The sequence below is a fragment of the Daldinia caldariorum genome (genome assembly GCF_022478825.1).
Source record: "Daldinia caldariorum strain CBS 122874 unplaced genomic scaffold F4812scaffold_9, whole genome shotgun sequence".
NCBI lineage: Eukaryota > Fungi > Ascomycota > Sordariomycetes > Xylariales > Hypoxylaceae > Daldinia > Daldinia caldariorum.
Genome location: NW_025953045.1, coordinates 881,440 through 906,386, shown reverse-complemented (window position 1 = coordinate 906,386; position 24,947 = coordinate 881,440). Strand labels below are relative to the sequence as shown.

General features: G+C 47.7%; 11 protein-coding genes and 1 non-coding gene across 12 annotated transcripts; 8 read left to right on the top strand and 4 right to left on the bottom strand.

Annotated features, from left to right (window-relative positions):
* Nucleotides 1–269: 269 nt before the first annotated feature.
* On the bottom strand, nucleotides 270–1,636 carry F4812DRAFT_401917 (uncharacterized protein). Its single transcript, XM_047932240.1, has 2 exons — nucleotides 992–1,636; nucleotides 270–936 (listed from the first exon to the last, which is right to left on the bottom strand). The coding sequence occupies exons 1-2, from the start codon at nucleotides 1,344–1,346 to the stop codon at nucleotides 374–376; spliced, it is 918 nt and encodes a 305-aa protein (XP_047789909.1). The 5' UTR covers nucleotides 1,347–1,636; the 3' UTR covers nucleotides 270–373.
* An 806-nt stretch (nucleotides 1,637–2,442) lies between these two features.
* Nucleotides 2,443–3,396, top strand: F4812DRAFT_430097 (uncharacterized protein). The gene is made up of 2 exons (XM_047934332.1): nucleotides 2,443–2,993; nucleotides 3,069–3,396. Exons 1-2 carry the CDS (start codon nucleotides 2,792–2,794, stop codon nucleotides 3,119–3,121), a joined length of 255 nt encoding a protein of 84 aa, XP_047789908.1. The 5' UTR covers nucleotides 2,443–2,791; the 3' UTR covers nucleotides 3,122–3,396.
* On the top strand, nucleotides 3,397–4,162 carry F4812DRAFT_430095 (uncharacterized protein). The gene is made up of 2 exons (XM_047934331.1): nucleotides 3,397–3,680; nucleotides 3,767–4,162. Exons 1-2 carry the CDS (start codon nucleotides 3,573–3,575, stop codon nucleotides 3,902–3,904), a joined length of 246 nt encoding a protein of 81 aa, XP_047789907.1. The 5' UTR covers nucleotides 3,397–3,572; the 3' UTR covers nucleotides 3,905–4,162.
* Nucleotides 4,163–4,337: 175 nt separating this feature from the next.
* Nucleotides 4,338–5,462, top strand: F4812DRAFT_430093 (translation machinery-associated protein). The gene is made up of 2 exons (XM_047934330.1): nucleotides 4,338–4,452; nucleotides 4,582–5,462. Exons 1-2 carry the CDS (start codon nucleotides 4,439–4,441, stop codon nucleotides 5,159–5,161), a joined length of 594 nt encoding a protein of 197 aa, XP_047789906.1. The 5' UTR covers nucleotides 4,338–4,438; the 3' UTR covers nucleotides 5,162–5,462.
* Nucleotides 5,463–5,920: 458 nt separating this feature from the next.
* Nucleotides 5,921–7,754, bottom strand: F4812DRAFT_471562 (uncharacterized protein; the record flags this gene model as incomplete). Its single annotated transcript, XM_047939106.1, has 3 exons — nucleotides 5,921–7,185; nucleotides 7,313–7,381; nucleotides 7,468–7,754. The coding sequence occupies 3 exons, from the start codon at nucleotides 7,752–7,754 to the stop codon at nucleotides 6,498–6,500; spliced, it is 1,044 nt and encodes a 347-aa protein (XP_047789905.1). The 3' UTR covers nucleotides 5,921–6,497.
* A 1,667-nt stretch (nucleotides 7,755–9,421) lies between these two features.
* F4812DRAFT_430087 (NAD(P)-binding protein) lies at nucleotides 9,422–10,843 on the top strand. Its single transcript, XM_047934329.1, has 2 exons — nucleotides 9,422–10,081; nucleotides 10,143–10,843. The coding sequence occupies exons 1-2, from the start codon at nucleotides 9,782–9,784 to the stop codon at nucleotides 10,641–10,643; spliced, it is 801 nt and encodes a 266-aa protein (XP_047789904.1). The 5' UTR covers nucleotides 9,422–9,781; the 3' UTR covers nucleotides 10,644–10,843.
* A 320-nt stretch (nucleotides 10,844–11,163) lies between these two features.
* On the bottom strand, nucleotides 11,164–12,332 carry F4812DRAFT_459695 (GroES-like protein; the record flags this gene model as incomplete). The annotated part of the gene is made up of 3 exons (XM_047937593.1): nucleotides 11,164–12,057; nucleotides 12,126–12,136; nucleotides 12,197–12,332. The coding sequence occupies 3 exons, from the start codon at nucleotides 12,330–12,332 to the stop codon at nucleotides 11,164–11,166; spliced, it is 1,041 nt and encodes a 346-aa protein (XP_047789903.1).
* Nucleotides 12,333–13,479: 1,147 nt separating this feature from the next.
* On the top strand, nucleotides 13,480–13,582 carry F4812DRAFT_t94. The gene has a single exon. It is a non-coding gene; the product is annotated as a tRNA-Ser (tRNA).
* On the top strand, nucleotides 13,561–15,579 carry F4812DRAFT_430085 (protease prsW family-domain-containing protein). The gene is made up of 2 exons (XM_047934328.1): nucleotides 13,561–14,955; nucleotides 15,031–15,579. The coding sequence occupies exons 1-2, from the start codon at nucleotides 13,996–13,998 to the stop codon at nucleotides 15,043–15,045; spliced, it is 975 nt and encodes a 324-aa protein (XP_047789902.1). The 5' UTR covers nucleotides 13,561–13,995; the 3' UTR covers nucleotides 15,046–15,579.
* A 945-nt stretch (nucleotides 15,580–16,524) lies between these two features.
* Nucleotides 16,525–17,472, top strand: F4812DRAFT_459693 (uncharacterized protein; the record flags this gene model as incomplete). Its single annotated transcript, XM_047937592.1, has 1 exon — nucleotides 16,525–17,472. One exon carries the CDS (start codon nucleotides 16,525–16,527, stop codon nucleotides 17,470–17,472), a length of 948 nt encoding a protein of 315 aa, XP_047789901.1.
* A 1,331-nt stretch (nucleotides 17,473–18,803) lies between these two features.
* F4812DRAFT_401771 (cysteine proteinase) lies at nucleotides 18,804–21,437 on the top strand. The gene has a single exon (XM_047932239.1). The coding sequence runs from the start codon at nucleotides 19,411–19,413 to the stop codon at nucleotides 21,340–21,342; it is 1,932 nt and encodes a 643-aa protein (XP_047789900.1). The 5' UTR covers nucleotides 18,804–19,410; the 3' UTR covers nucleotides 21,343–21,437.
* Nucleotides 21,438–22,159: 722 nt separating this feature from the next.
* F4812DRAFT_430078 (aldehyde dehydrogenase) lies at nucleotides 22,160–24,743 on the bottom strand. Its single transcript, XM_047934327.1, has 8 exons — nucleotides 24,374–24,743; nucleotides 24,209–24,302; nucleotides 23,758–24,145; nucleotides 23,452–23,680; nucleotides 23,223–23,346; nucleotides 22,714–23,126; nucleotides 22,507–22,600; nucleotides 22,160–22,431 (listed from the first exon to the last, which is right to left on the bottom strand). Exons 1-8 carry the CDS (start codon nucleotides 24,398–24,400, stop codon nucleotides 22,295–22,297), a joined length of 1,506 nt encoding a protein of 501 aa, XP_047789899.1. The 5' UTR covers nucleotides 24,401–24,743; the 3' UTR covers nucleotides 22,160–22,294.
* Nucleotides 24,744–24,947: the final 204 nt, after the last annotated feature.

Below are 24,947 nucleotides of genomic sequence, written 5' to 3'. Positions count from 1 at the left end.
TGAGTTACAAGCAAAACTCCAATTAACCCGCCGAGGTATCTGAGTATAAAACCGCAACATCACGATGATCATAATCATGAGCCCGCAAGTCCCGTGCTCTTTTCCCCCCATACACACACCCTGTACTAACGTAATGCTACAACTGACTCTCTGCGTTGATTCCATGGTATGGTGAATTCATCAGGTCCGCTCCGCATGAATGCTCTTTTTTTTTTCTGTCTCTTTCGTCAATTTTCGTGGCTTGCTACAGCCCGGCTAGGTAGGTAGGTAGCTACATATATCCCAGACTGTGCTGCAGGTTCGACTCCTAGGGATTATTCATCCCACTCACACTCACTCGTTTCCAAGATACCAACGCAACCTTAGGCACCCCTTAGTAGTGGGCCTGATTCTGAGCCGGCGGGGCATCGTAGGGAGCATCGACGAAGGGATTGTGACCGCCCGAAGCAGCGCTCGGCTCGCGCTTCGGCAGGATAGCAGAATGCTCGTCGACAGCAGCGCTGCTGGCGAACGGGTTCGGGGTCTTGTTCACGGCGGCGGTCTTGGCGATAGCCGCGGCCTCGGCGCGGGCGCGGCGCTTGCGCTGGTCGGCCTTGTCGCGGACGCAGAAGAACAGGAGGGTGGCGAAGCCGAGGCCGAACACCGTCGCCAGGATGATCGTCATCACGATCTCCCCCGTGTCCAACGAGTCCTTGCGCAGCATGCACAGGTGGTTCCCGTCCTTGTCCGTCGAGCACAGGTTCTCCGCCTTGCACACCGTCGCCGTTGCTTGCGTGTCGAAGCACGGCAGCGTCTTGCCCGATGCTGTGCCTGTCGATTGGATCGGGCACACTGACGTCGGCACCACCGTCACCGAGCTGCATTCGATCGAAGGCTGGAAGCCGACTACGGCGTTCGTCGACGTGGTGACGGCTTCATCTGGCGCTGGGGTAGGGGCTGTATATAGTAAGTATATGGGTAACAGCCATGCAAGTATTGGATTAGGTCTGACCTGGTGTAGGATCGGGCCTCCGTCTACGAAGTTCAGGAGCCGACAAGCCCTTGTAGTAAGACTCGGCGATTTCACGGGCGCTAGACTTAGACTCCTGCTTGTTGCAGCCGGCGTTGGTGAAGCATTCTTCTAGGTACTCGACATCGGCGTATTCCGGAGCGTTGCTAAAGCAGGATATGAGAGATTCTCTGTAACCGCACAACGATCGGGCAGAGAACTGCTCGGCTGAGTTGACAATGTACGTAGCTAAACCTCCTTTCGCAGGTTTGGCAGCGAGACACGATCCCGGGAACGATAGAAGCAGAGGTGAAAGGATGGCCAGGAGGGCCGCTGACCCCGATCTTTTCCCGTGCATGACGATGGTTATGTGGTTTAGAAGAGGTAGAGGTTTGGGTTTTTAAAAAGTGGCAGCACAGTAAAGTGCTGGTAGAGGACAGCTGCTCGGATGAAGATATAGATAGACGTCGTTTCTTAATCGAGACAGCAGCTTTGTAAATTACCAGAATAGGTAGGTAGAAGCCCAAGGTCGAAAGTCGAGATTGTGGTTTCTTCCCCGCAAGTTAAATTCAATAGACCCCGTATTTCGATTTATTCGGGAAATATTTATCAAGACCGAAAACGAAGTATCTTCTAGTCCGTCCAAAAATTTCACTCTTTCGTCTCTGTCCCATTCACAAGCTAGGGTGGTAGTAGTCAGTCGGATTTCACGAGTTTAGCTACTCAGGAAGTCCTCGATGACGAGAGGTAGGTCAAAAGATGGGAGATATGAGGGAAGGAAAAGTCCGGAGAGAATCTGACAGGAGGTACAGCTGGCTGAATATGTAAGAAAAACACATCCTCCCAAGGGTTGGCCAGATGCAGCTAGGTTAGGCTAGTCAACCCAGCCCAGCCCCATTCATGGTGTTTTTTCAGGGTCTTTTCTTATTTTTAACAGGGCTAACGATGACCGAGGGAATGAGCTGCATGATAGCTTTCCAACAGCTTTTGCTTTTGTTCGGGTTTCGGGCTTAGGATACTTACTACCACTAGGTAGTACCGTAACAAATACATAGCATAGCATACCATACCTTTACGTCTACTAACACACAACAGAGTGTCTAGCTGATAACTACCTAGGTAGTTTACATACATTGTAAGATAATGTGCATAACCTACCGTAACAAAACAACCTAGGTTAGTTTAGGTAGGTTTAGAGGTACCTCAAAAGCGGGAAAGGGCCCGGGAGGGTTTAGCAAAATTATGATTTATTTTTGGTGCTGGCTTACAGCGTGGTGCGGCGCGGCGGAACGAATCACATATCGACACCTTGAGTGAGAAAACAAGGTACCGCCGGGTGGTTCGGAGCGGCGCAGGGCCCCACGTCGCCATTAATGATTGGTCAGATAATTGGACGGAGGTGATTGGACTCTGGAGAGCATTGCGGTGCGATCTAGTCGGATATTTTGACTCATGGGGAAGCACAAGACCTTGTCCTAAGTCGCACGAAAAAAAGAAAGAATCAGTTGAGTAGCTGAGTACCTAGATAGTATGTACTATATTTTACGCATATACCTCTAGAACGTGTCAGTCATATATACCATCAAAGTACCTTATGACAATGTGAGAAAGAAACATAAAAAGGAAAAAAAAAATACATATCCGGTAGAGAGGATTGTGGGGGATCGGCCTTTTACCTGATTTGAGCTGATCTGGTCTTTAGTGGAGGCCAGGGCTCTGCAGGTAATAGCCTACTGAAATCTAGCACGTCGGGCATTGTAAGGCTGTAACCCCTGTCCTTATTGTATTGTACCTAATGCATACATGGTACTTGCAGAGCTAGCATCATGCTACCTATTAAGCATAATGTTCGGAGTGGCTGAGCCAAAGCTCCGCCAGAAACTGCCGCGTATTTCGCTTGTCAGAATATCTTCTGAATTGGTACCTTCTCTTAACTCCAAGTACCTAACCTTAGGTGATACATTGTGTATCTCACAGAAACTAATTTCGCCGACGCAGCGAACCTCTAGATAGGTTAGGTACCTACTGGCCAATGAAATAGAGTAAGTGTCTTTGACGCAAGATATAAAACGCAACTTACTCAAATCTATCAATCATCAAAAGTGCGTGATGAAGATCTGTGACATATTGTAGATGAGTTAGGGTTTTCCAGGGATGGTTGAAATAATGACGAAGCAAAAAAAAGTTTAAAAAATGAAATGTCATAGCGGATATATGAGGTGTTTAACAGGTTCACGTTTGTGCAAGATGTTCTGATTTGTGAGATGTCAAGATGAAATATCGTAAGGAACGGTTTGTCATGAGGATATCTGAAACTGATTATCTAAGTCGACAGGGGGTCACGTGATTTGTCGGTGACACTTACTTAGGTACTGCCCTGTTCGGAGAAGATTGTATACGTCATTGCCTGCGAAACATACATTCCAGGTATTCAACCTTGCTGCTTGCCTCGCCCTTACTTATAAGAGGTCATAGTCCTACCTCTTCGATTACACTCGTTCTTCAAACTAAATCTCTAAGCAAAAGCACCTATAATCATCGCCAGCATATACTTACGAGAACCCTCAACACTAAATCAGCCAAAATGCCTCTCGTCGTCCCCGGTATCACCGACAACTCTCAAGACAAGACCACCGAGTGGTCCAGCAAGCTAGTCGGAAAGACGGTGTCCGACGATGGCCATAGCGAGACGGTACGTAAGATCTCTGTATTCTCATGATACTCAAACTCAAGCTTTTATATAAAGACGTAAGCTAATGAAACGCATGCAAATCCTAGAACTTCTGCAAGAAGGATCTCCCGCAGCAATGTCGTGTTATTCAACCCGGCATGATGGTGACTAAGGATTTCGTCCCGGACCGACTGAATGTTCATGTCAAGGAAGACGGCACTGTAAGCCATGTCCAGCATGGTTAGATATGGATATGCCACATACGTAATTGATACCCCTCTGTATGGAAGACAGAAAGTTGTGGGAGATGGGATGGAAACCTAAGGGAGATTTGTGAGAAAGGAACAGTTTGTATTAGGTGCTTAATATGATATCCTTTCACCATAAGCAATGAGAATGACTTATCAAAAATCATATGTGAAATTTTTTGATTTATTTTCTTTTCTTTGTTAGATCGACAGATCCTCAAGATGCCGCATGATGGACGATCAGCACTGATGAACGATGGGGTCATTGGCTTTGATTCATAGCAAGTACCTTTGTACCCCAAATGCCCCGCTAGACCGGGAGCTTCGAGGGGGTCGAGTCTGCCCCGCGCTTTGCTTCTTTGGACTAAATGAACAACGATTGCGGGGCATTTCAATCAGATGCCCCTCCAAACTTTCACGAGCTACAAGCTTCTAACTCTGAACATCATTTTAATAATATTCATCTAGGTATCATTTAACAACTCCCTAAGAAAAAGTACACCCTAGCCAATTGGTTCTAAATCCGACAAGATGTTTAAGAGAGAGTAAGATTATTTAATTATGTTTTTTTTTTTTTTTGTTTTTCTTTTCATTATTTCCCCGTCTTCCATTAACCAAGTTTTCCCCCTTGTTACGGTCTAGCTAACCATCCATCCCACTTCGCCAACACGTAGGATAACCGCCGCGCCCAAATCCAAGCTAAAGTCTTCCGTCCAGCGCTCGCTACGCCAATCCCTGTTGACGACCTACCCGCTTCTCAACCCCTACATCGATGAGATCCTCCCGAAGAAAGGGTCGCTCGAGGCCATGAAGCTTCCCGACCGCTGCACCTTGTACGTGCTCGACTCCCAGCCGCTCTTCTTCCAGCAGGACACCACCACGCTGCTGCCGCACCTGCGCCTCGTCCACCGCTTCCCAGATGCGTTCCCTAGTATACGCATAGATCGCGGCGCGATCCGCTTCGTTCTGTCTGGTGCCACGCTTATGGCACCTGGTCTGACAAGTGCCGGGGGAAGACTGCCCAGCGGCGTTAGCACCGAGGAGGGGAAGGAGGGTCTAGACGAGGACGAGAGGTGGACCAGGGAGTTGGAGAAGGGCGAACCAGTTGTGGTCCGAGCCGAGGGCAAAGTCGAGGCGTGCGCTGTGGGATTCTTGGTCATGGGCACCAAGGAGGTCAAAGAGAAGGGTAAGGGGCCCGTTATCGAGGACGCGCACTACTTGGGTGACGGGTTATGGAGATTGGGTACAGATTAGAGCAGGTTCGCGGGGAAGCGTGGTCGAATTGATTGGTTCAGCAGCGAGATAGCAATTATATGAGACGGGTGATGTGTACTGGCGCGAAGGTGTTGCCAAGGGGCCGTGTCGGTTTGGAGAAGCTTTAGTACCCGACAGACACATACTACAGGGACGAAATATCCTCACAGAATATCTTATAGAGGCTCTAGCAACGGTAAAGCTTTCAGAGAAGGGCAGAAAAATGAAAGGTACCTGTCTTAATAACAAGTGTAAATGAGGAAATAAATCCAATATACGACTACAGCAATTGCCCTCGAAACTAAATTATCTGTGCTTAAAGTTCCAGGAGTTCTTACTTTGAATGTATTGGATTAGGTCTTGTTTAAGATGTTTAATACGTTGCCATACACAGGTGTGCCGTCCCGTAAAAGGTGGGGCCGTAGAGCGGATCCGATCGGCGCCGGCATAGGTAACCTTTCCGGTCGGCAAAAACACCGAACCGGACCAAAAAGGGGTACAACCACAAAAGAACAGCGGCTACATTATACTTCAGCAAGTGAGACACATGGATATTTCAGTGATTCTGCCTATTCTTTATCAAATTTACCCACTTAACTTGTAAATTCAGATCTTTAAGTAACAATATCATCTAACAGAAATTCCAGTATAAGCGCCCTACCATCTTGGGAATTTTCCATTCCGTGTTACGCGTTGATTAGTGCCAGGAACAGTCTTATTAGACTCTCCTGGAATATTCAAGTATAATACCATAATAGGGTCATTTTTGTATTGTCCTTAAGGGACTGAGACTTTGCGATGTACACTGAGACTACAACAAGATGGGCAGGCCGTTAAACCCCGGAAACCCGTTACTATGATGGTAGGAAAGGTCCAAACCTTGCTCCAACTCCAACTTCAACTTCGAAAACATGCAGATTGAATTCGAAAGGGATCAAGTATTTTTCAATGCCGAACGAACCTAACCAGTATGCGCCAATACGATCGTAAGAAACCAGTCATTCATCCTGGAATACTTTCATGATCATCATCACCTTACCACAAAAGATGCAATGAAAAAGTAGTTCGAACCTTCAAATAATGAAATGGTTCGAGCTTTCAATGAACAGAGACAAAATCTCTGCGACCACCAACAACAACAACATGCTTGCATCCTATGGCTTCTTCAAGAAGAATGACACCCAGGATAAGTCGCGATACGTACCCTATCGTATCCCAACCGTAGAAAAAAGATTCAAGTATTCTTCAAAACGCCAAGCGGCGACGATGCGTAGAGTGCAATACCTACCTCCTTAGGCAGGCTCAGTCACACGTAACAGACCAATCTCCCTACGAATCAGAACAAGAAGATCGGCTCATCCGGCGTGTAGTCAAACACGTAAGCGTTGGCTTGGACTATGAGGGCCAAAGTAATCTCCTGCCGGAAAGTGTGGGTCAGATAGGGCAGTCTGCTGAGCATGTACGTCTGGTTGATAGCCCTCACGGCCCAGGCGCCGAAGGCTCCCACGGGAAGCGTGCGGTAGGACCCGCTAACCTCCGAGTAGCGCCAGAAGCAGCGCTGGATCTCCTGCAGCGCGAGCTCGTGCGCGCGGGCAGCAGCGAGCTGCTGCGGAGTGGCGAGGGCGCCAACAGAATTACCCGGACCAGCAGTAGCAGCAGCCGCAGCGGTGATCGGACCGACGTTATGGCGGCGCAGGGAAACGGCCAGCCGGGTGCAGTAGGACTTGAAGTAGTCGACGAGGGCGTCGCGGACGAACTCGACGGCGGCCCAGCGCTGCGCGAGGCGCACCGCGTCGATGTAGTCCTCGCCCATGAGCCGCGGCTCGCGCAGGTCGAAGTCCTCGGTGCCGTAGACGGCCAGCAGCGCGATCTTCCACGCCTCGGGCGACTCGAGCACGTGCACCACGCGGTAGCGGGCCCCGTCCCGCGGGTCCACGAACATCCAGTACAAGTGCGGCAGAGGGCGCAGCATCTCGACGTGCACGAGGATGGGGGTGCCGCGCGCGACGATGACGCCTAGGTCGCTGTTTTGGGGGGGGGTTCTCGTTAGTCAATGTGTATTTGCCACTGGTATTAAGCAAAGCAAAGTAAAGTGGTAGGCAGATGGAAGGATGAGAGAGAGGGGGGGCGGGGGCAGCAGGGGGTTCTTACATTCCGAAAAGGGTCCTCTCCAAAGTGGCGATGCCTCGCTCCAGAAACATGCTCGGGTCCGCGACGTCGCTATAACGGATTGTCAGTGCTGTTATTGGCTTGATAGCAGAGAAATAAGGGAATGATACCATATAAAGGTAGGTATAGGTACGTACCGGACATTCGGGTAGTTATCGTGGAACAAACCGTAGTTAATGCGAACGAGATCGCGCGAAGTAGCGGTGCGACAGAAGCGCGAAGCGAGGAAGTCTCCGTTGAAGGGGGGCATCTCCAAGTTCTGGAGTTCTTCTCCGAATAGCTCGGCAGCAGGGTTGGGGGCCGGGGACGGAAGGAATGGGATGTAGTCAGAGACTTCTGATCCACAGGTGTGTCCAGGCGATGAAGGGGAGTTCTCGGACTCCAAAATACCCCAAAGGGTGGCCGGGCCGGGCTGAGGCTGCATTGCGAAGGAGGTGACTTGTAGGTCTGCGAAGTAAAGTTTGAAGAAGAAGATTTGTAAAGTGAGAGGGCTTGTAAAAAACAAGGTCCGGGTAGAAGATTGCTTGCAATATGGCAGCTTGGATAGGAAGCAGTCAACAGAACAGAGGTGGGAGTAGTTTTGTGTAGGCTGCGAAGAAAAAGTGTGGGATGGAAGAGGGGATAGAATGTGGAAGGTAAGGAAGCCTCTCTGCCCTAATTTCACAATTTGAGAAGAAATTCTTGGTTCGTCAAGGCAACAGTTAGCTTCAGTGGGCTAAAGCTGTTGTAATATGCGGCTCACTGTGAACTACAGGCTTCGAAAGGTGGTCTGCATGTTTGGACAAAAGTGGGATGGGTATTAGGTTACTTCTTTGTAGAGCCCACAGAATAATCTATTGAGGGAAACAACTGGCAGGTATGCACAGGCTGCGTCTGCATAATGTACATACAATAGATTCACGTCTCTGGAGATAGGCACTGCATATATTATTCCCTAGGACTCCGCATAGGTATGGCACTGGGTTCGTATAGCTGCCTGGTTCGAAGGCCTGGCTGGATAACAACGACGACGACGACGGTGAGAATACTTACTGCCCAGTCTTAGGTTATGATAGATCTCCCTGTAAAAGGTAAGGGAAGTATATTATGATCAGGATAAGCTAATTTAGGGACTTGTTTATGCTAATAGCATATATAAGATATGTTTGATATCAGCTCTGTGTAATACGAGACGAAACTCACGGCTTGTGAAGAATATCCGCAGGCTAACTTGTGTAGGGGAGCCTATAGAGGTAATATGGAAGATACATATTGCACCAAATGCCCCTTTCCCATCCTTTTCCATGGGAGTCTACCAATTTGCTAAGTCGCTAACCTAAACTCTGTGAGCTCCTTTGACTCATCATATGTAGATCAAGGCTTCGTCCTACCTAAACATAATTGTAATTTGGCTTAAGTATGCTGTGTTAGCCTATGGGGCTGCTTAACCGCCGAGGAAAGGACGTCTGCCTGGTGGACAACCTTGTGTTTTCAATATAGCTGCAATACCAACTCTTGGCCGCTTTTCGAACATCATGATTAGGTTTAAGTAACAAAAAGAGGTTGCATAATGAAGCTTACAATACGTTCTTTTGTTGGGTTTGTAGAAAAATTGGCCATTTGTCTCCTGCGTTAGTATTCAATATGTTCATGAACAAAAGAGGTTGCAGTGACAGTAAAACGACGTAGAAAGTAGACTTCGAATTATGTGTAGCTATCTAGATGGGTAGATATATGATCAATCGTCTAGGCCGGATGCCATCGGAGCTCCGATCCGAAGGAAGTCTAGGACGGCGTATTCTACCAATCAGGAAATAGACGGGCCCGGAGTGACGCGGAGTATCTAGGACGTCAGTGCAACCTTGAGGTAGTAAAAATAGTTGGACCAGAGAAATCATATGGTAAGTCATATACAAGTAGTGCATCTCAGTTTAATTTACGATGCTGAATTTGTAATAGGCATAGTGGGCGGAAGGAATCTACACATGTCTAGCTTTGAAGGCTTTGCATTTTGAGCTACGTTAAATTATCATCCGTAAAATGATAGCTCACATGTATTGAGGGTGCCTAAATACTAATTTTCTAGAATTCCAAGGCTATCACATTGAAATGCCTGCTTGACGTACTAATTGTAGAAGTAGACAAATTTCATTTCTTACTAAATACGTGAGTTTATTCGTGCTTATGTTTTTCCAACCCGAAATGACTCTCTTCATCTTAAGTTATCCTGTACGTCGGCGTTGATCACTATCACCGATCCTTGGCTGATAGACCTAAGAGGTCTGTTGCAGATTATACGATTAGTAAGAGCAGATCTGACGTATGAAATGACTGTCTGTGGCGCAGAATTCCAATCTTCCGGCTCTTTAACTGAAGGGGTTCCTCAGTCTATAAAACCGAGCATTCCGCTAGGTATAATTCTTCTCTTTCCAAACCACTTCACTTCTTAGTTTAACTATATCAACTACTGTTATGACAATGGCGGCTCATCGCGTCCTCCTACTCGGTGGTAACGGTAAGGTGGCTCGGTTGCTGACACCGATGCTCCTTCAGCGATCGTGGGAAGTTGCTAGTATCATCAGAAGTCCGGATCAGGTTGCAGAATTGCAGCAGATTGGAGCGCAGACGAACCACAAGGGCAAACTAGACGTCCTTGTTCGCAGCATCGAGGATGTCAAGAGCGAAGCCCAAGCTAAGACTTTGATCGACGAAGTGAAACCTGATTATGTTGTCTGGAGCGCTGGTGCTGCAGGAAAAGGACCACCAGAGAGGGTATGTCTTAAGTCCGAAATGCTACTAAGTCCGATACATACTAACAAGTTCATCGTGGTAGACTGAGGCAATTGACCGCGATGCCGCCTGTCATTTCATTCGTGCGTCTGTGGCAACACCATCAATCACCAAGTTCGTTTTGGTTTCATTTAATAGCTGCCGCTATGAAAAGATGTCTTGGGTCACGGAGGAACGCTGGCAAGAATATCTCAAGACGATACGAAATTCACTAAACAGGTACTACGAGGCGAAGATCGTGGCGGATAGAGTACTGTACGAGGAAGGGAAGAAACGAAAGGATTTTGCAGCAATTTCACTCCGTCCAGGAGTGTTAACAACAGAACCCGTGGGAGGCGTTGCTCTAGGGAAGCAGCCGCGAGTGGCAGGGACAACGAGTCGCGCATCTGTCGCTTATGTTGCTGCCCTGCTGCTCGACTCTCCCAATGTTAAAACTTGCTGGGTCGATCTTCTCGATGGAAATGAAGATCCCGATGCGGCTGTAAAGAGATTTGTTGAGTCGGGAGAAGATTGTGCTGAAGGAGAGTATTTCTATCAACCTTAAGGTACCTCAGTCACGATACCTATATCATCTACATAAAGCATGATTGGAGAAAGTAAAGTTCATGTTCTCGGTGTATTACAGTCATTTTATTTATATCTACATCAAGGAAGTAACGTAAAAAAAGAAAAAGGCCAACCTCTCAGCCTATGAGGACACCTTAGGCTCTAATGATTTGAAGATAGATTAAGCTTTTTAGTACATGAGTGACTCGCCCTTCTAGCTCGTCCTTTATAGAGTCCCTAGAGTGGCATGTGTCTTTATGGGGTGCTCAACTACCTAGGTAGTCACCATGTAAGTAACGTCTAGGAGGTAGTTAACCTGTCAAGCCGTGGTCTCATCAAAAGGGCCGTAAAGTTGCTTAGGTGCTGATGTTGAACCAATATGATGTTATTATTCCCATCCAACAAGATAGCCTCCGAACCTTCCACTTTTAACCTCTACCAGCTCTAAGTTTATGTGACTGCTTTCTATTAACCAACGTATGCTTTACATAGTAAAACCTTTCGTGCCATCTAACTCCCTAGGATCGAACAACTTGTTCCGCATAGAGCTCTTTTCCAGGTTTGAAGACTGCACGGAAATGCACTTTGCCTTGGTCTAATTTCTCCATGGCTTCCTTAATACCAGCTTCCGTCATCGGGAAAATCTGGACAACAGGCTTGATCTTGTGCAGAGCAGCGAAATCAAGCATACGCTTGTGGATATATCTCGAGGCAATCACAGATCCTTGGATGGTAACTCCGTTCGTTAGAAGATCCCAATAAGGGATATTGAAATCGCCATGCAAATCGACGGAAAGCGGGTGGATGAACGCGCCTGGAGCTAGGATCGGGGTAAGCTGCCTCCAGTTGGGCTGGGCAGAGGTGCATACAAGTAGGCGGTTCAGCGGATGCGATACTTTCAGGTCCTTCGTAGTCTTAGTAGCGATGAATTCGTGGGCTCCTAATCGCATCGCCTCTTCCTTCTTCGAATCGGTACCGGACAGGACGACGACACGGCATCCCATCTTAGCAGCGAATTGAATAGCCAAATGGCCGAGACCACCAACTCCCATTATACCGACCGTTTCTGTACCCATGGTGCTGTAGGCGTGGAGAGCGTTGAAAACGGTAGCTCCGCCGCATTGCATGGGTGCAGCATCCTCGTCTGACAACTCATCGGGAATTTTGAAGAGGAAAGCTTCTTTCCAGATGGCGTGCGTTGCGAAGCTGCCTTGGTCCCGGTTCGCCTCTCCGTACATAACACGCCTGGCGCAGTATGTCTCTTTACCGCTCAGGCATTGCTCACAGTGGCCGCAAGAGTCATGTTCGTATCCCCAGCCGACCCTGTCGCCCTTCTTCAAGAATATGCACCCGGGCCCAGTTTCCTCAACAACACCAATACCCTCGTGTCCAAGGACCATATCTTCATGTTTCTAAGTGACATGTCAGCCTAAGTTTCTTTTTACATTGCTAAGCTGCGGCCGTGAGAAGGACTACGTACGAAATGAAGATCTGTACTTTGAGGTTAGTTATCGTCGTCTTTACGTTTAATAGATTCGAGACAACGCTTACCAGTTCCGCATAGTCCGGACGCTGTAATTCTAACTAGGACACTATCTCCCGACAATTGCTTTGGCTTAGTCGTAGTGGCCTTCTTGGGCACACCGGACTTGTCACCCTTGAAGACTGTGAAGGTAATGCTAGACATTTTCTATTGCCGCATTAATTACGCATGTATATAAAATGGTACGAATCTTACAACCGGCTTCGCCATCTTATATAGCTTTACATCCCCAACCTATCCTCTCTACCTAGGCAAAATGAAAGTTTTTCCGCAATATCTATAACGACCGAGACCCTCTCTAACCTTACAAATCATCTTCATGATGACGTTGAGCCGCAAGTGCGGAATAGGCCGCACTTAGTGTGAAAGACTAGGTAGAACTAGTTGTTTGACCTGACTCGGGAAATCTACCAGAACGGCGAGAGCTTGTGGGTTCCAGGAGATCAAAGGTCCACAATCTGAAGTTAACCTGGTGGAAACGATTGTGTTCTGCTATCATGGCTCTTCTGTCATGGTGATGAGATTCATGCTAGGTATGGACGTAGCTTGACTTGTGAATGTCTTAAATGCTTCTAAATACTGAAGAGACCGTTTGAAAAAAAAAAAAAAAAAAAGGAACTGGTTATCTTGCAAGTTGCAACCCATTCAAAAAGATCACCTAGGCAGAGATGCCGAATCCCGTGGAAAGTTTTGACATGTTCTAGTTCCGAAATTGGCTCATATGTTGAGCACACTAGTTTCGTTTATATATCTTGATGCTCGAGGTCTCCACTCGATCTACAGCATATGCCTACCTAGAGGTAAGTTTAATACACATATTATAAGATAGGTATGGGTACAAATTGCTTGCCTATCTAGCAGCTTAATATCTCACTGATATTTACTACCTAGAAAAGTAGTAGGTACAGTGGGCCAATTTGTCAGTAATAAGCTCCCATTCCAAGACAGCTCGAGAGATGTAGGGATCAGGGTTCGAGTTCTAGCGTAGGGTGGAATAATATCACAAACTTCAAATTTAACATACTTTGTATACCACGCACAAATACCTAGGATAGCAAGAGTTTAGGCATGCTTTATCGTAATAAAAATTGAAGGATAAGCAAGCGATTCCATCAACACCATGTATTATCACGGTGTTGTTGCGTCTATAAGCTTACCTAACATAGTGGAACCCACATCAGATCCGGCTCGGAAGGTCCCCATTTTTAGATCGGCTTAAGGTGAGGGGTCACGGATACCAAAAATAATAATGCTATTAGTGGCAGCAAATGTTCACCAATAAAAATAGCGAGGCGCTTTGGCGGAGTGGTTAACGCGATGCCCTGCTATATTTTCGCGATATAACTTGGAAGGCATTTCCTTCGGGAGCGCAGGTTCGAATCCTGCAGGCGTCGCTCTTCATAAATGTCACCGGATATTCTTTTTGATTTTTTTTTACCTTTTGATTTCTCCCTTTATCTTAAAAGCTTAAACGATTCCGAATTATTATGTTGCTGCATCTTCTCGTATTTGAGCTCCTTTTTTATCCCCTGAGCGTGATGCTGGTTTTCATTACGACTCTCAATACGGCGTATATGCATGGTATACCAGGGCAGGGTTGTCGCTATGACCAGTTCGCTGAGTCACCGTCGCATTTTATTTTGCATCTACATATTTCATCATCGCTCTCTCAAAGATTAGGGAGTATTTAATAATGGCAATATGTCTATCCTTTCTAAAAATAAAAAATAAATAAATACCAGCTCGATTCGCCCTGAAAGCCCTCCACTTCTAAAGGACTTTTCAACCATAGCAGTAAACCTTGGCTATGGAGGAAAAACACAAAGCTGTAGATGTGTCAAACACATCTCAATTTTCTCGCTCTACGAGAATACTACTCTGGGTCATTTTGCCGGCCATTTTCATCGCTCTCGGCATCGCATCACCTCTGACGGCGCTGCTCTCTCTGTTCGTCCTGGCTCCGACGTTCTGTCTGCTATGGTATGACCGCGCGCGTCCCGTCGATCAGAGAACGGACCCTGAGACCTTCATCTGGACATATGTGCTCGTTGGCACTGTTGGCGTCTTCGCCGTCGTTGTTGCCCAGTCGCTTTTACTGTATCTTCTGAGTTATACACTATTTCCGTCCTCGGTGTCCGCCCTTCTCGCCGAGTTCGCAAGGGACGAGAACAAAGTCGCTAGTCTGGACGCCGAAGCGCTGGCCGCGAGAAGACAGATAGCAGGCTGTTGGCAGTATTGGGCGCTCATGTTCTTGTTCGCGTACTGCGGCGCTAGCATCCCGGAAGAGCTTCTCAAGTACTCTGGATTGGTGTATGCTCGACGTCGAGGACGCATTACGCACGAGCATAACTACGTCGCGCTGGCGGCAGCGGCAGCGCTGGGTTTCAGCACGTTCGAGAACATCGGGTTCATGTATGCTGCCGTGGGGGTGAATCAGGACTTTGCACATCTCGCCCTGGCTATCGTCGAGCGCGTGCTGATCGGGTCTCCCATGCATGTAATGAGCGGTCTACTCATCGGTCTCGCTGCCGCCGGCCGGGACTTCCGGGGGGAGACCTCAAGTCTGGCGCAGATTATAGGTCTCCCCGCGGTCATTCATGGGGCCTGGGATTTCTCACTATTTGGCATTAGCGCCTTGAACGGAAACGTTGGATGGATCCACCCTCACGGAAAGTCGTTGCTGGCTACTATCGCCGTTGCCGTTATCGTCGAAGGTACACTACTCTTTGTTGTCCGGAGGAGATTTGCGAGTTGGAATTCTCGTGAGGTATGTCGCTTCCTTTAGTACACAAGCTTTGAGTAGCAGGGTTGATATAATATGAGTATTGCTAACTTTCAATAGGCTAAAACGAAATAAATGGACTGAACTACGAACGAGATGTATTGTTGCTATATAGACTCAGCTCACTACTTCCATATATGATACCCCACTCTGTACATGGCAGAATATATGCCTAACATGATAATATGAATGAAAGTCTTGCTCAACATAATATACCAACTACAACGTCGGTAGAGAATGATGAATAAATGTCGAAACCATAGCTACATCTCTGTTCCATCCCTCTAAAGACTCAGTCCGTCGAGGTAGTATTCACAATTTCGCCATTGTCCAGGTATACAATCTCGTAACCGATCTACAGCGATGCTCTCGAAGGATCGATCCATGCCTTCTCCGGCTCCGATGCCCGAGCACCGAACTCGGGATCCGACAACAAGCTTGCGATGTTGTCCAGGCTAGGGGCGTAATAGTTGACACCGCGTCGTAGTTGTCAACCTTGTTTTTTAGCCTGGTTTCGGCGCAATCACTGTCTCGAGCGGAGCGCGGGATGCAGATGGTGTAAAATACTGTTATAAAACTCAAATATCAACCTCCTCGTTCAGAGCGCAGGACTCTTCCGGGGGGGGGGGGGGGGGATAGGGGTAATGAACCATTGTCCAGCGGACGAACTCGTGCTTCTTCACCAGCCCCACGTATCAAGGTGCTTCGAGTTGAGTCTCTGACATATTGGTGTAGATCACTAGGAGAGAAGTTGACGGATGCTAACTATCGCCTTGTTATGCCGATATCTTTGCTCCTTTTATAGATGACTTACAATATCAAAAACTGGTATGGTTTTCATGGTTACTGGAGCGCATTTGGTCCCCGTCCCTGTCACCAACGACTATCAAGTGAGAATACTCCTGAGAAGTTTCCTAACGTGACCACCTAACCCAAGCAGGTTCCTATGGGTGTGTCGACAATATAATAGAATCGGTGTCTTTTCCTTAGCCTACAAACACCCTGAAAAGATCATCTGGATTTATAGTCTGGATTACAGTAATTTGGAGAGGAATAGGTGTGCTTGTATTTTCTAATGTTTCGATCCAATTTAAAAGAGGTTTGTTTGCCTTTACCTATTGATGAAATGTTCCCTAAGGCAAGGAATTGGGTGATGGGGAAAATATCTTTTTTTATATATAAAAAAAAATTCGGTGGCAGTAGCATTAGGCAGCGAGGTAAGTATAACTCTTCTTCGATGTGTTTAAGGTACCTAACCTAAGGCATATTGATACTGTATGATTGTTGCGTTTAAAATGTTTTCTTTTTTTCTAGGTCGGACGCACAATACACATTACAGTGTAAGTGAATTAAAATAATGATTCAGAGAATATTTTAAAATGTGAGTGCCTAGTTTACAAAGCTAACCTGCTCGTTCTTGCCGTAAGTATCAATGTGAGCAAGGACGCCGCTTCCTCCACTTCGTACCTAGGTAGTTATTACTTTACTTCCATCGTCAAACAAGTCGTATACGACCAGCCAAAGTTATCCAAAACCCAAAATCCAAAATCCAACATGGATACGACCAAGAAAACTCCGGCACATGTGCCTAAGGAAATCATTTTCCAAATCATGTCATCCCTACTTCCTGCTGATAAAAAAACCCATATCCCGCCGTGGCACGATGGTACACAGTTGCTCCTAGCATTCAGTCGTGTATCGCATGCAACCCACGATGAAGCTACCCGGATATTGAAGCAGCATTGCATCTTCATAAGTGTGACACGAGCACGCCGTTTCGTTCGTTCTCTCAATACATCGCTCCAATCGAAATATCCTCTACCTAGTGCATTCACAAACATCGAGCGGATGTATGTCAACATTATTGGTGACGAATCCATGGGGAGAGTGCTCGACATATTCGACCACGTCGGCGCCTCTCTGCGAAGCCTGACTCTCGACCATTATTCGACGGAAATTGACTTGGACCCTTCGAATCAACCTAACTGGCGACGTTGCTTTAAAAAGTTGACCCAGTTGGAGGAGCTTGCTTGTACGATTGACATCTTACTTATGGCCTGCGATCCTCATAACCGCGACACGGGAGGGCCCCTGTGGCCAAATCTCAAGCGGTTGGGGATCATAAAATACTACATCGGGTTCGATCTCTCTTGGCTATTCGCCCAATCCCGACAACTCAGTCACATAGTTCTCAGAAAGGCCGTAAATCCGAGATTTTACCTTCAAATCCTACCACAGCAGCAAGAGGAGGAGCTCAGCTACGAACTACCCGACACCCTTATCACGGTTGCGATATCGGAAAATGAGGACCAGTCCATACAGGAGCAATACGCAGAAGATGATAGGTTACATGTCCTCAAATACGCGCTTCGGGGAAAAAGGTCGTATTCTGAGATGTGGTGGCAGGCTGTTCTGGGAGGGAAGCTTTGGGAGTTGGGACTTCCTGGCAGTTCGACTGAAGCTCAGACTGAAGCCAAGACTGAAAACACAAGCGAGGCATAGCTAGGTATCAAAGGAGGAAAGATTAGTACATGGAGGTAGGTAGCTTTTTCTGCTATGTATTGCAGATAGACTCCATTGATAATGAATTTGAGATTCCCATCTGCCACTTATCTTGTTCCACATGCCAATCTTCTACAGCTATGTGGAGGATGTCTTACCAATAACGATACGATTGGTTTTGCATTTTGGTATCCGCCACTCTGGGAACGGCCAGGGTCTCTGTTAAACATGCGGGGGAAAATGGTTAGCGACAGGTCAACCTGGTAAAGAGCCGTAGATTTTGCATGGGGACCCCCGGCATCTGAGAAGAAAATCCCGTGCGAAGACCCTGACTGCCTGATAGCATGGGATCTCGATCTTTGGTGTACAAACACCATTATCTTTCAACAATAGTTTTTGAAGCACTTCCAATAGTAATAAAAAAATACTGGCATAAATCCTAATTCCTAGATAATAATACCCTTATCTTGGTGTTTTATTTTCCCAGTATTGGCTTGGATTTTATATATCTAAAGTTTAGTGAGGGGTAATTTGAGGTGATAGCGTGAGAGTGCGCCACCTTTTTTGACGCCTTTCTGGTCAAGGTAGGACAAATTGTTTCCACAGTTAGAAGGAATTTGTCATTCCAATGGCGGTGTTCTATAAATGATAAATACCTTACTTTTACAAATAATGTATTCTATACTTATTGACTGTTACATAGTACATTCCTTTATATGTGAGTTGGGATAAGTGATTTGGAAATACAAGGGACCCCCACGTCCATCCGGACTTACTTAAACCACACAAGCCGGACGAAAATAATGATAATAATCGGCTAGAACCCGCTCAAAAGCACGTGGAACAACGGGGGAAGGAGAATATGGGACTGATGGGCTGAATGGGGATGGGAATTATCAAGGGGCAAAAGATGATATGGTTGATGCTAATGGCGTACATTTGATAGACAATTCGAATGCAATGCGACGCAACTTGGGGAAGGATGTAACGCTGCCAACACTTTTTTTTTTCTCCTCCTTCTCTTTTTCTTCTACCTGCGCCCAATCCAACCTGTTCGATACCGGCGCATCCGCTATCCTTACCCGGTTTTGCGGAGGTTGGAACCTAACTTGCTCTGTAGAAGATGGCCGCGGGTTCACGGACAGCGACGGGTACCTTAAGATTCCGCGACCGATTCTACGCTAGCATAAAAAATTACCAAACGCTAGGTACCTAGGTACACCTCTCTTTTTTACATTAGGTTAGGTAAGTTTATGCTAAGGTACCTCGGTACTTTTCAGTGATGCAGGTATCCCATGTATTCCGTACATGTAAATTTAACTCACTTATTCTGTATTCACATATTTTTTCCTCCTTCATCTTGAAAACTCGCGTTTCTATTTTTCCCCTACTTGCAGCATGTGACGCAATTGAGATTGAAACATTTTGCTGCCTTTGGACATTAACGTCATGTAATATATTATATATTCTACAGCCCAATTCGTAGCCTCTTGTACATACATAAAGTCTACCTAACCTAAGGTACCTTCTACCCAATATTTCATCGTCGCCTTATTCCCGAATAGCGAACAACCATTATCCCTGCTCTCAAATCTTGCTGTGCTTCTTCCCATTGCTGCATTGGCATCGCTACTTTGGATACCGACCATCATCCCTGCAATCCCCTTTCAGTCTGCTACTCCGCCAAATCTTTTAGCCTCTTTTTTTCTTTTACAAATCTTCTTATGCACCATCCTTTCTCTTGACTTTTGTCCTGGTCTCCCCTTTCCGCAACTGGTGATGACCTCGGATCGCGTACTGGATACTGACACCCTCTCGACGGATTCGCTAGTCATCTCCACTACATTCCTCCCTCCGCCTTCGTAACGACAATTGTAACACGAGGGCGCGTTGTGACAGGACGGGGAGTGAAACGAACCAAACTGCTGGATCGCGGCCATGCCCGAGAAGTCTCTCACCGTTGCCACCTATGCGGCCGGCGCTTCTCTCGCCGCCATTACTCTTTTCTATGTTTTTGCCCCCAACTACTTTCTAGATAATGATCCCAACTCGAGCCGTAAGAAAGGCGTCGTCGGCCTTTCGAACCCAGCAAACGACTGTTTCATCAACTCAGTTCTCCAAGCCCTCGCCGGCCTCACCGATCTCCGAATTTACCTCATCCGAGAAACTCACCGAAGAAATATAGATGAACCCTGGGTCTACCAAGAAATAGTTCAGGACCCTGCATATAAGAACAAGCCTGAATGGAAGGTCCATGGTCTCCAGGCCGGAATCGTCACCAGAGGCTTGAAGGATATTCTCGATGCGCTGAACGAGCGGCCCATCTACAAGAAGACCATATCTGCCGGCCCCTTTATCAGGGTACTCGAAACGGCTTTCAAACAGCGTATTAGTAGGCAGCAGCAGGATGCACAGGAATTTTTACAGGTGGTAGCCGAACGGTTATGCGACGAATACCATGCAGGAAGGAGAGCCCGGCAAGCTGCGAGAAAGAAATACGTTAGCGAATCGTCAGGAAATAAGGCAGAGCCAATAGATGGCGATGTCGTTGAACAGCGTTTGGCAAAGCTAGCCGTAAACGAGGATGGAGAAAGCGAAACCACCGTGTCAGATGAGGACAAAACCGAAAGCGAGGCGCAAGAACTCTCGAGGAACGATGAAGATGGATTTCCAATGGAAGGTCAATATGAAAGTCAAATCGAGTGTCAAAAGTGTGGTTTTAAACCAAAGCCAACAGAGAACACTTTCTGCACTCTCACGTTGAACGTACCACAGTCAAACTCGACATCGCTTAATGCATGTCTAGACGGGTTTTTCAAGACCGAGTACATAGACGACTTCAAGTGCGAGAAATGCCGTCTCGCCCACGCAAAAGATTTACTGGAAGCACAGTTGTTAGGACGTATCCCCGAGGCTTCCAAGCCTAGTATTCAACAAGCGATTTCCCAATTGCAACATGCGATCGACAATGATCCTGAGAATCCACCTGCGGACATCGAGCTTCCTCCTATGAGTGACGCCCCAACTTGTAAAATCGCAAAACACACGCGACTGACTAGCTTCCCCAAGATTATGGCTATTCACCTTTCCAGATCCATATACAACAGTACCTCACAGAAGAATTCAGCCAAGGTAACATTCCCCGAACAGTTGCTAATGGGGACTTTATTGAATCGCAAAAAATACAAATTACTTGCTACTGTTACGCACAAGGGCAGTCATCACAGTGGACATTACGAGTCCTTCCGTCGACAGAACATCTGTCTTCCGTTCTCCACTCCAAATCCATTCCAAGCTTCCGATATCTTCACCAAATCAGCTACACCCAGCCCGGCATCTACTCCCCACGTTACAGCGACGTCAAGATCAGGGGATCCTAGCCCGGTAGCATCTATCCCGGATCTCGGGTTTTCTTCGTTCGGAAGTAGTTCTTCTAATCAGTCAGTTGATGTTCTGCCTCGGCCGTCGACAGATTCAACTCCCCAAACTTCTGCGACATCCAATGGCCGACATTCATCTCGTCGTAGTCCGAAGTCCTCCACGAAGGATCGTGAGTCAGATAGTATTAGTCTCAAGTCAGTTGCGGCGTCTGCCCGATCTACTATATCGAGAATATCAAACTCAGCTAGAAACAGCAGACCAAGTAGTCCAGCTAGCCAGACGCCAGTCACGCCATCTACCGTGAATGAGAAAACGATTACATCTAAATCGAATGGGGCAAAGCCCAAGCGTCGAAAGCAAAACGAGCGATGGTGGCGTATCAGCGACGAAAAGATCAAGGAAGCTAAGACGGGTGAAGTGTTAGGAATGGAACGAGAGGTTTATCTGCTGTTCTACGAGCTAGAGCGCGAGAGTCCGGCAGCGTCATAGGGCGATGTATACCAACTCTTGGATAATCTAACACAGGCAGCATCTTATGACCCCGCGGATGACGAGCGGGAAGACCCGTATATAAAATCCAGAGCCGAGCAAGGTGCCAGTGGGTGGGTTGAAGCAACCGTCCTGAGATCCGGCTCGCGGTTAGGCCGAGTATTCCAAAGCGTACAAGAACCGATAAGAAATGCATGGGATGACTATATGGGGTACTCTGAATATGATGATCTTGAATCTGATCCTGATGAAGATTCCGATCAATGAAGGAAAACCCAGGAAGAGTAAAGTCCCCGCATATCACCAAGCCACGGATATGTGGTTGGGGGATGCAGTCAAGGAGAGGAAGATTTTGATTCAATGATGATCGGAAATAACCGACAGGCGAAAACAATTAAAAAGTGCATCGAACTCCCGAGGTGTAAACTGCATGAAGACATTTCACAGATGGTGTTAGGCGGCACATGGAAGGACGGTTTTGACGCATTTTCTGGTCCGTTGGCATATTGGGAAGGGTGTTTGACATTTTGAAGCCGGTTCACTTGCTGATGAAGGCTTATGAATATGAATACGAATGTGCATGTGTATGTGCGTGTGGATATGGCCTCGCTGGACCCGACTTTACCAATAACAATGGCATGAGGGGCTCAAACGCCACATCCAGTTATGTGGGATTACACGGAAGCACTCAATAAGAGATTCGGCATCGTTGTAGGACTAACATTTTACGTCGAACAAAACGAGCAGTTGAGGGTGATGTTCGTGCTAGCGTTAAATAGGGTTTCATGCATGCCGTGTTGAAAAATCTAGCGAAAAATATTATCTTTAAACCGATGAGGATCCTAGATCATGTCGCGTATGTGACTCTTTTACTTCCTGTCACTGCTGTCCAGTTACCTGTCCCCAAGTACTTATCCATCAAGTACATGTCGATGCGAACAGCCTTACACTTTTAGTATTGCCCTTCAATAGTCAGTGTCCCCGTCTTCGTGATGAGATATTCGTTTATGGCAACGTCCTTTCCGGACTCCTTGCCGAACCCCGAGTCTTTGATCCCGCCGAACGGGGACTCCGCTGCCGACGAGTTCCCTAGCGATTTCACCTGTTATCAGCCTGCTGTTCTGCGAGTTCTTCCCGAGATCGCCGGGATAGGATGCGGCTTACCGCTATTTAACCCAATCATGCCGGCTTCGAGGTTCTCGAACAGACGCCACATCCGATCGATATTCTTGGTGAAGCAGTACGACGCCAAGCCCATCTAAGTTAAGGTAATAAGGTAAGCACAGATGTTAGGGTGCACGGGAGGCGGGGAGCATCTATTATAATTCTTGGGTTTTTGTTTTTTTTTAAAAAAAAAAATTGCGGACTTACGCTCGTATCGTTGGCGGCCCTGACAGCCTCCTCCTCGGTGTCGAACGGGAACAGCGCGAGCAGCGGGCCGAACGTCTCCTCCTGGGCGACGCGCATGCCGGGCGCGGCGTCCGCGACGACCGTCGGCTCGAAGAAGTACCCCTCGGTGCCGGCGACGCGGCCCCCGCCCGCGAGGACCCGGGCGCCGCGCCGGACCGCGTCCTCGACTTGCGCGGCCACCTTGTCGACCCCGCTGCGCACCGTCAGCGCGCCCATCGTCGTGCCCTTGGCCAGGCCGTGGCCCACCCGGATCTGCTGCTGGGTTTTGGATGCGAGCAGCAAGCTGAAGCGCTCGTATATCCCGCGCTGCACGTACACCCTGTTCGCGGTGATGCAGGCTTGGCCGGCGTGCCGGAATTTTAGCGGGATTAGTGCTGTTTTTGGGGGGGTTGGGTTAGGTCGGCTACTTCTCTGTATAGGTAGGAAGCTTGAAAAAAAAAAAAAAAGAGGGGGGGGGAGAGCTGGGTTACCGTCGCAAGCTTGTTCTAGGTTCGCGTCGTCGAAGACGAGGAACGGGCAGTTGCCTCCTAGCTCGAGGGTGAGCTTCTTGAGGCCATCTGCGCAGTGGGCGGAGAGGATCTTTCCCACTCTGGTCTATTTAGGGGGTAGATTAGGTACTCATGTCAGCTGGCCAAGCTCATTGTTAAGTGCTTGGTTAATTGGTTAAGGTCGGGATGTGGTGGGGGTATTGGGACTTACAGAGCCGGTGAAAGACACTTTCTTCACGAGCGGGTGTTTGCAGAGAGCCTCACTGAGAGCCGGGGTGTTCGCCAACGTAGTAGGCATAACGTTAAATACGCCCTTGGGATATCCAGCCTTTTCAGCCAGGTAGGCCAGTGTTATTGCCGACAGGGGCGTCTCGGGCGACGGTTTCGCGACTATGGTACATCCCGCCGCCAGAGCGGCGCTCGCTTTCCTTAGGACCATCCTAGCGTATAGTTAATTCTCTAGGTTAGGACTGATCGTTGTTTAGGAACGAAGTAGCAGTTAACAACAACGACTCACGCGATGGGGAAGTTCCACGGTACCAATGCGGCGGTAACGCCGATCGGCTGCTTGATGGTGAAGATGCGTCTGCCGGGTATGGAGGCGGGAAACGTAGTCCCCTGGATCCGCTCCGCCTCGCCGGCGAACCAGCGCGTAAACGAAGCCGCGTACTCGATCTCCCCGTAAGCTTCCGCTAGCGGCTTACCCGTCTCGTAGACCAGGATGATGGCGAGGTCATCTTTGTGCTCCCTGATCAAGGCGTCGAACTTGGCCAGCAGATCGGCACGAGCCCGAGGAGTGAAGGTGCGGTAGACCTGGAACGCCGCCTGGGCTGCTTGCACGGCCTCGTCGACATCCTCCGCTGCCATGTCCGGGCACGAGGCGAACTTTTGGTTAGACCCCGGGTCTGCTCGCTTGTGGTATAAGCACGTGGCCGACTCTATAGTTGATTACTTGCTATTTCACTTACCAATGATATCGAACCTCTCCCCGGACTTTGCTTCGATCCATTGTCCGTTAACGTAGGCTTTGTCCCGGAAGAGCTCCGGATGTTTGAGATTGAGCTTTGTCTCTCTATCAGCCATGCATATTTCAGGGGTAAGAAGGCGTCGATGGATTTCAGTTGGGGGCTTACATTAATGGCTGACTTGACTTCGGCCATGATTACAAAGTGGTAGTGAAGAACACAAGAGATTGGATTGGATTGGTACTGGCATTCGAGAAGAGAGAAGTCTACTCGTTCGCCTATAAGATAATGGCAATAACAAGGACAAGTCGCTTGTCTTACAGTCTCCAATATATTAAGTGATTACGGTTACGCTAATTTATCATCACAAAGTTACCCCCGCATCTTCCCCCATCACATACAGCAATCCCGAAACTCTCTCGGGTGCCTATCCTCTACTTTAGCTCTTCTTGGCTCTTATCCCCGTAGCCAATCCGAACATCTCCCCTCTGCCAAATCTGGTCAATGGCATGGCGGATTTGACTCTAAAAACTACCCCACATCAGACCAATTATACCTGATATTGTCCCACAGCGTGTGGCGATGTCTTGCCTATTATTTGTTACCGAAAGCTATATTTTTGCGAGTGGTACCACTCATGGGTCAGATAGAATAAGAAATACACTTTTAGCTCAGCAGTCTATGCCACAATTATCATGTATAGTGAACAGTCAAGCCTTTCCCCATTATCAGTTAACTAGGT

Excerpts from the sequence above, each read along its gene's own strand:
- F4812DRAFT_401917 (XM_047932240.1), bottom strand. The coding sequence starts at position 1,346 with ATGCACGGGAAAAGATCGGGGTCAGCGGCCCTCCTGGCCATCCTTTCA. Across the intron at positions 937-991 it reads GAGGCCCGATCCTACACCAG|CCCCTACCCCAGCGCCAGAT; the intron begins GTCAGACCTAAT and ends TACTATATACAG.
- F4812DRAFT_430097 (XM_047934332.1), top strand. The coding sequence starts at position 2,792 with ATGGTACTTGCAGAGCTAGCATCATGCTACCTATTAAGCATAATGTTC. Across the intron at positions 2,994-3,068 it reads TTCGCCGACGCAGCGAACCT|TCAAATCTATCAATCATCAA; the intron begins CTAGATAGGTTA and ends AACGCAACTTAC.
- F4812DRAFT_430095 (XM_047934331.1), top strand. The coding sequence starts at position 3,573 with ATGCCTCTCGTCGTCCCCGGTATCACCGACAACTCTCAAGACAAGACC. Across the intron at positions 3,681-3,766 it reads ACGATGGCCATAGCGAGACG|AACTTCTGCAAGAAGGATCT; the intron begins GTACGTAAGATC and ends TGCAAATCCTAG.
- F4812DRAFT_430087 (XM_047934329.1), top strand. The coding sequence starts at position 9,782 with ATGACAATGGCGGCTCATCGCGTCCTCCTACTCGGTGGTAACGGTAAG. Across the intron at positions 10,082-10,142 it reads GAAAAGGACCACCAGAGAGG|ACTGAGGCAATTGACCGCGA; the intron begins GTATGTCTTAAG and ends TCATCGTGGTAG.
- F4812DRAFT_430085 (XM_047934328.1), top strand. The coding sequence starts at position 13,996 with ATGGAGGAAAAACACAAAGCTGTAGATGTGTCAAACACATCTCAATTT.
- F4812DRAFT_401771 (XM_047932239.1), top strand. The coding sequence starts at position 19,411 with ATGCCCGAGAAGTCTCTCACCGTTGCCACCTATGCGGCCGGCGCTTCT.
- F4812DRAFT_430078 (XM_047934327.1), bottom strand. The coding sequence starts at position 24,400 with ATGGCCGAAGTCAAGTCAGCCATTAAT. Across the intron at positions 24,146-24,208 it reads GGAGAGGTTCGATATCATTG|ACCCGGGGTCTAACCAAAAG; the intron begins GTAAGTGAAATA and ends ACAAGCGAGCAG. Across the intron at positions 23,347-23,451 it reads AAGTGTCTTTCACCGGCTCT|ACCAGAGTGGGAAAGATCCT; the intron begins GTAAGTCCCAAT and ends CCCCCTAAATAG.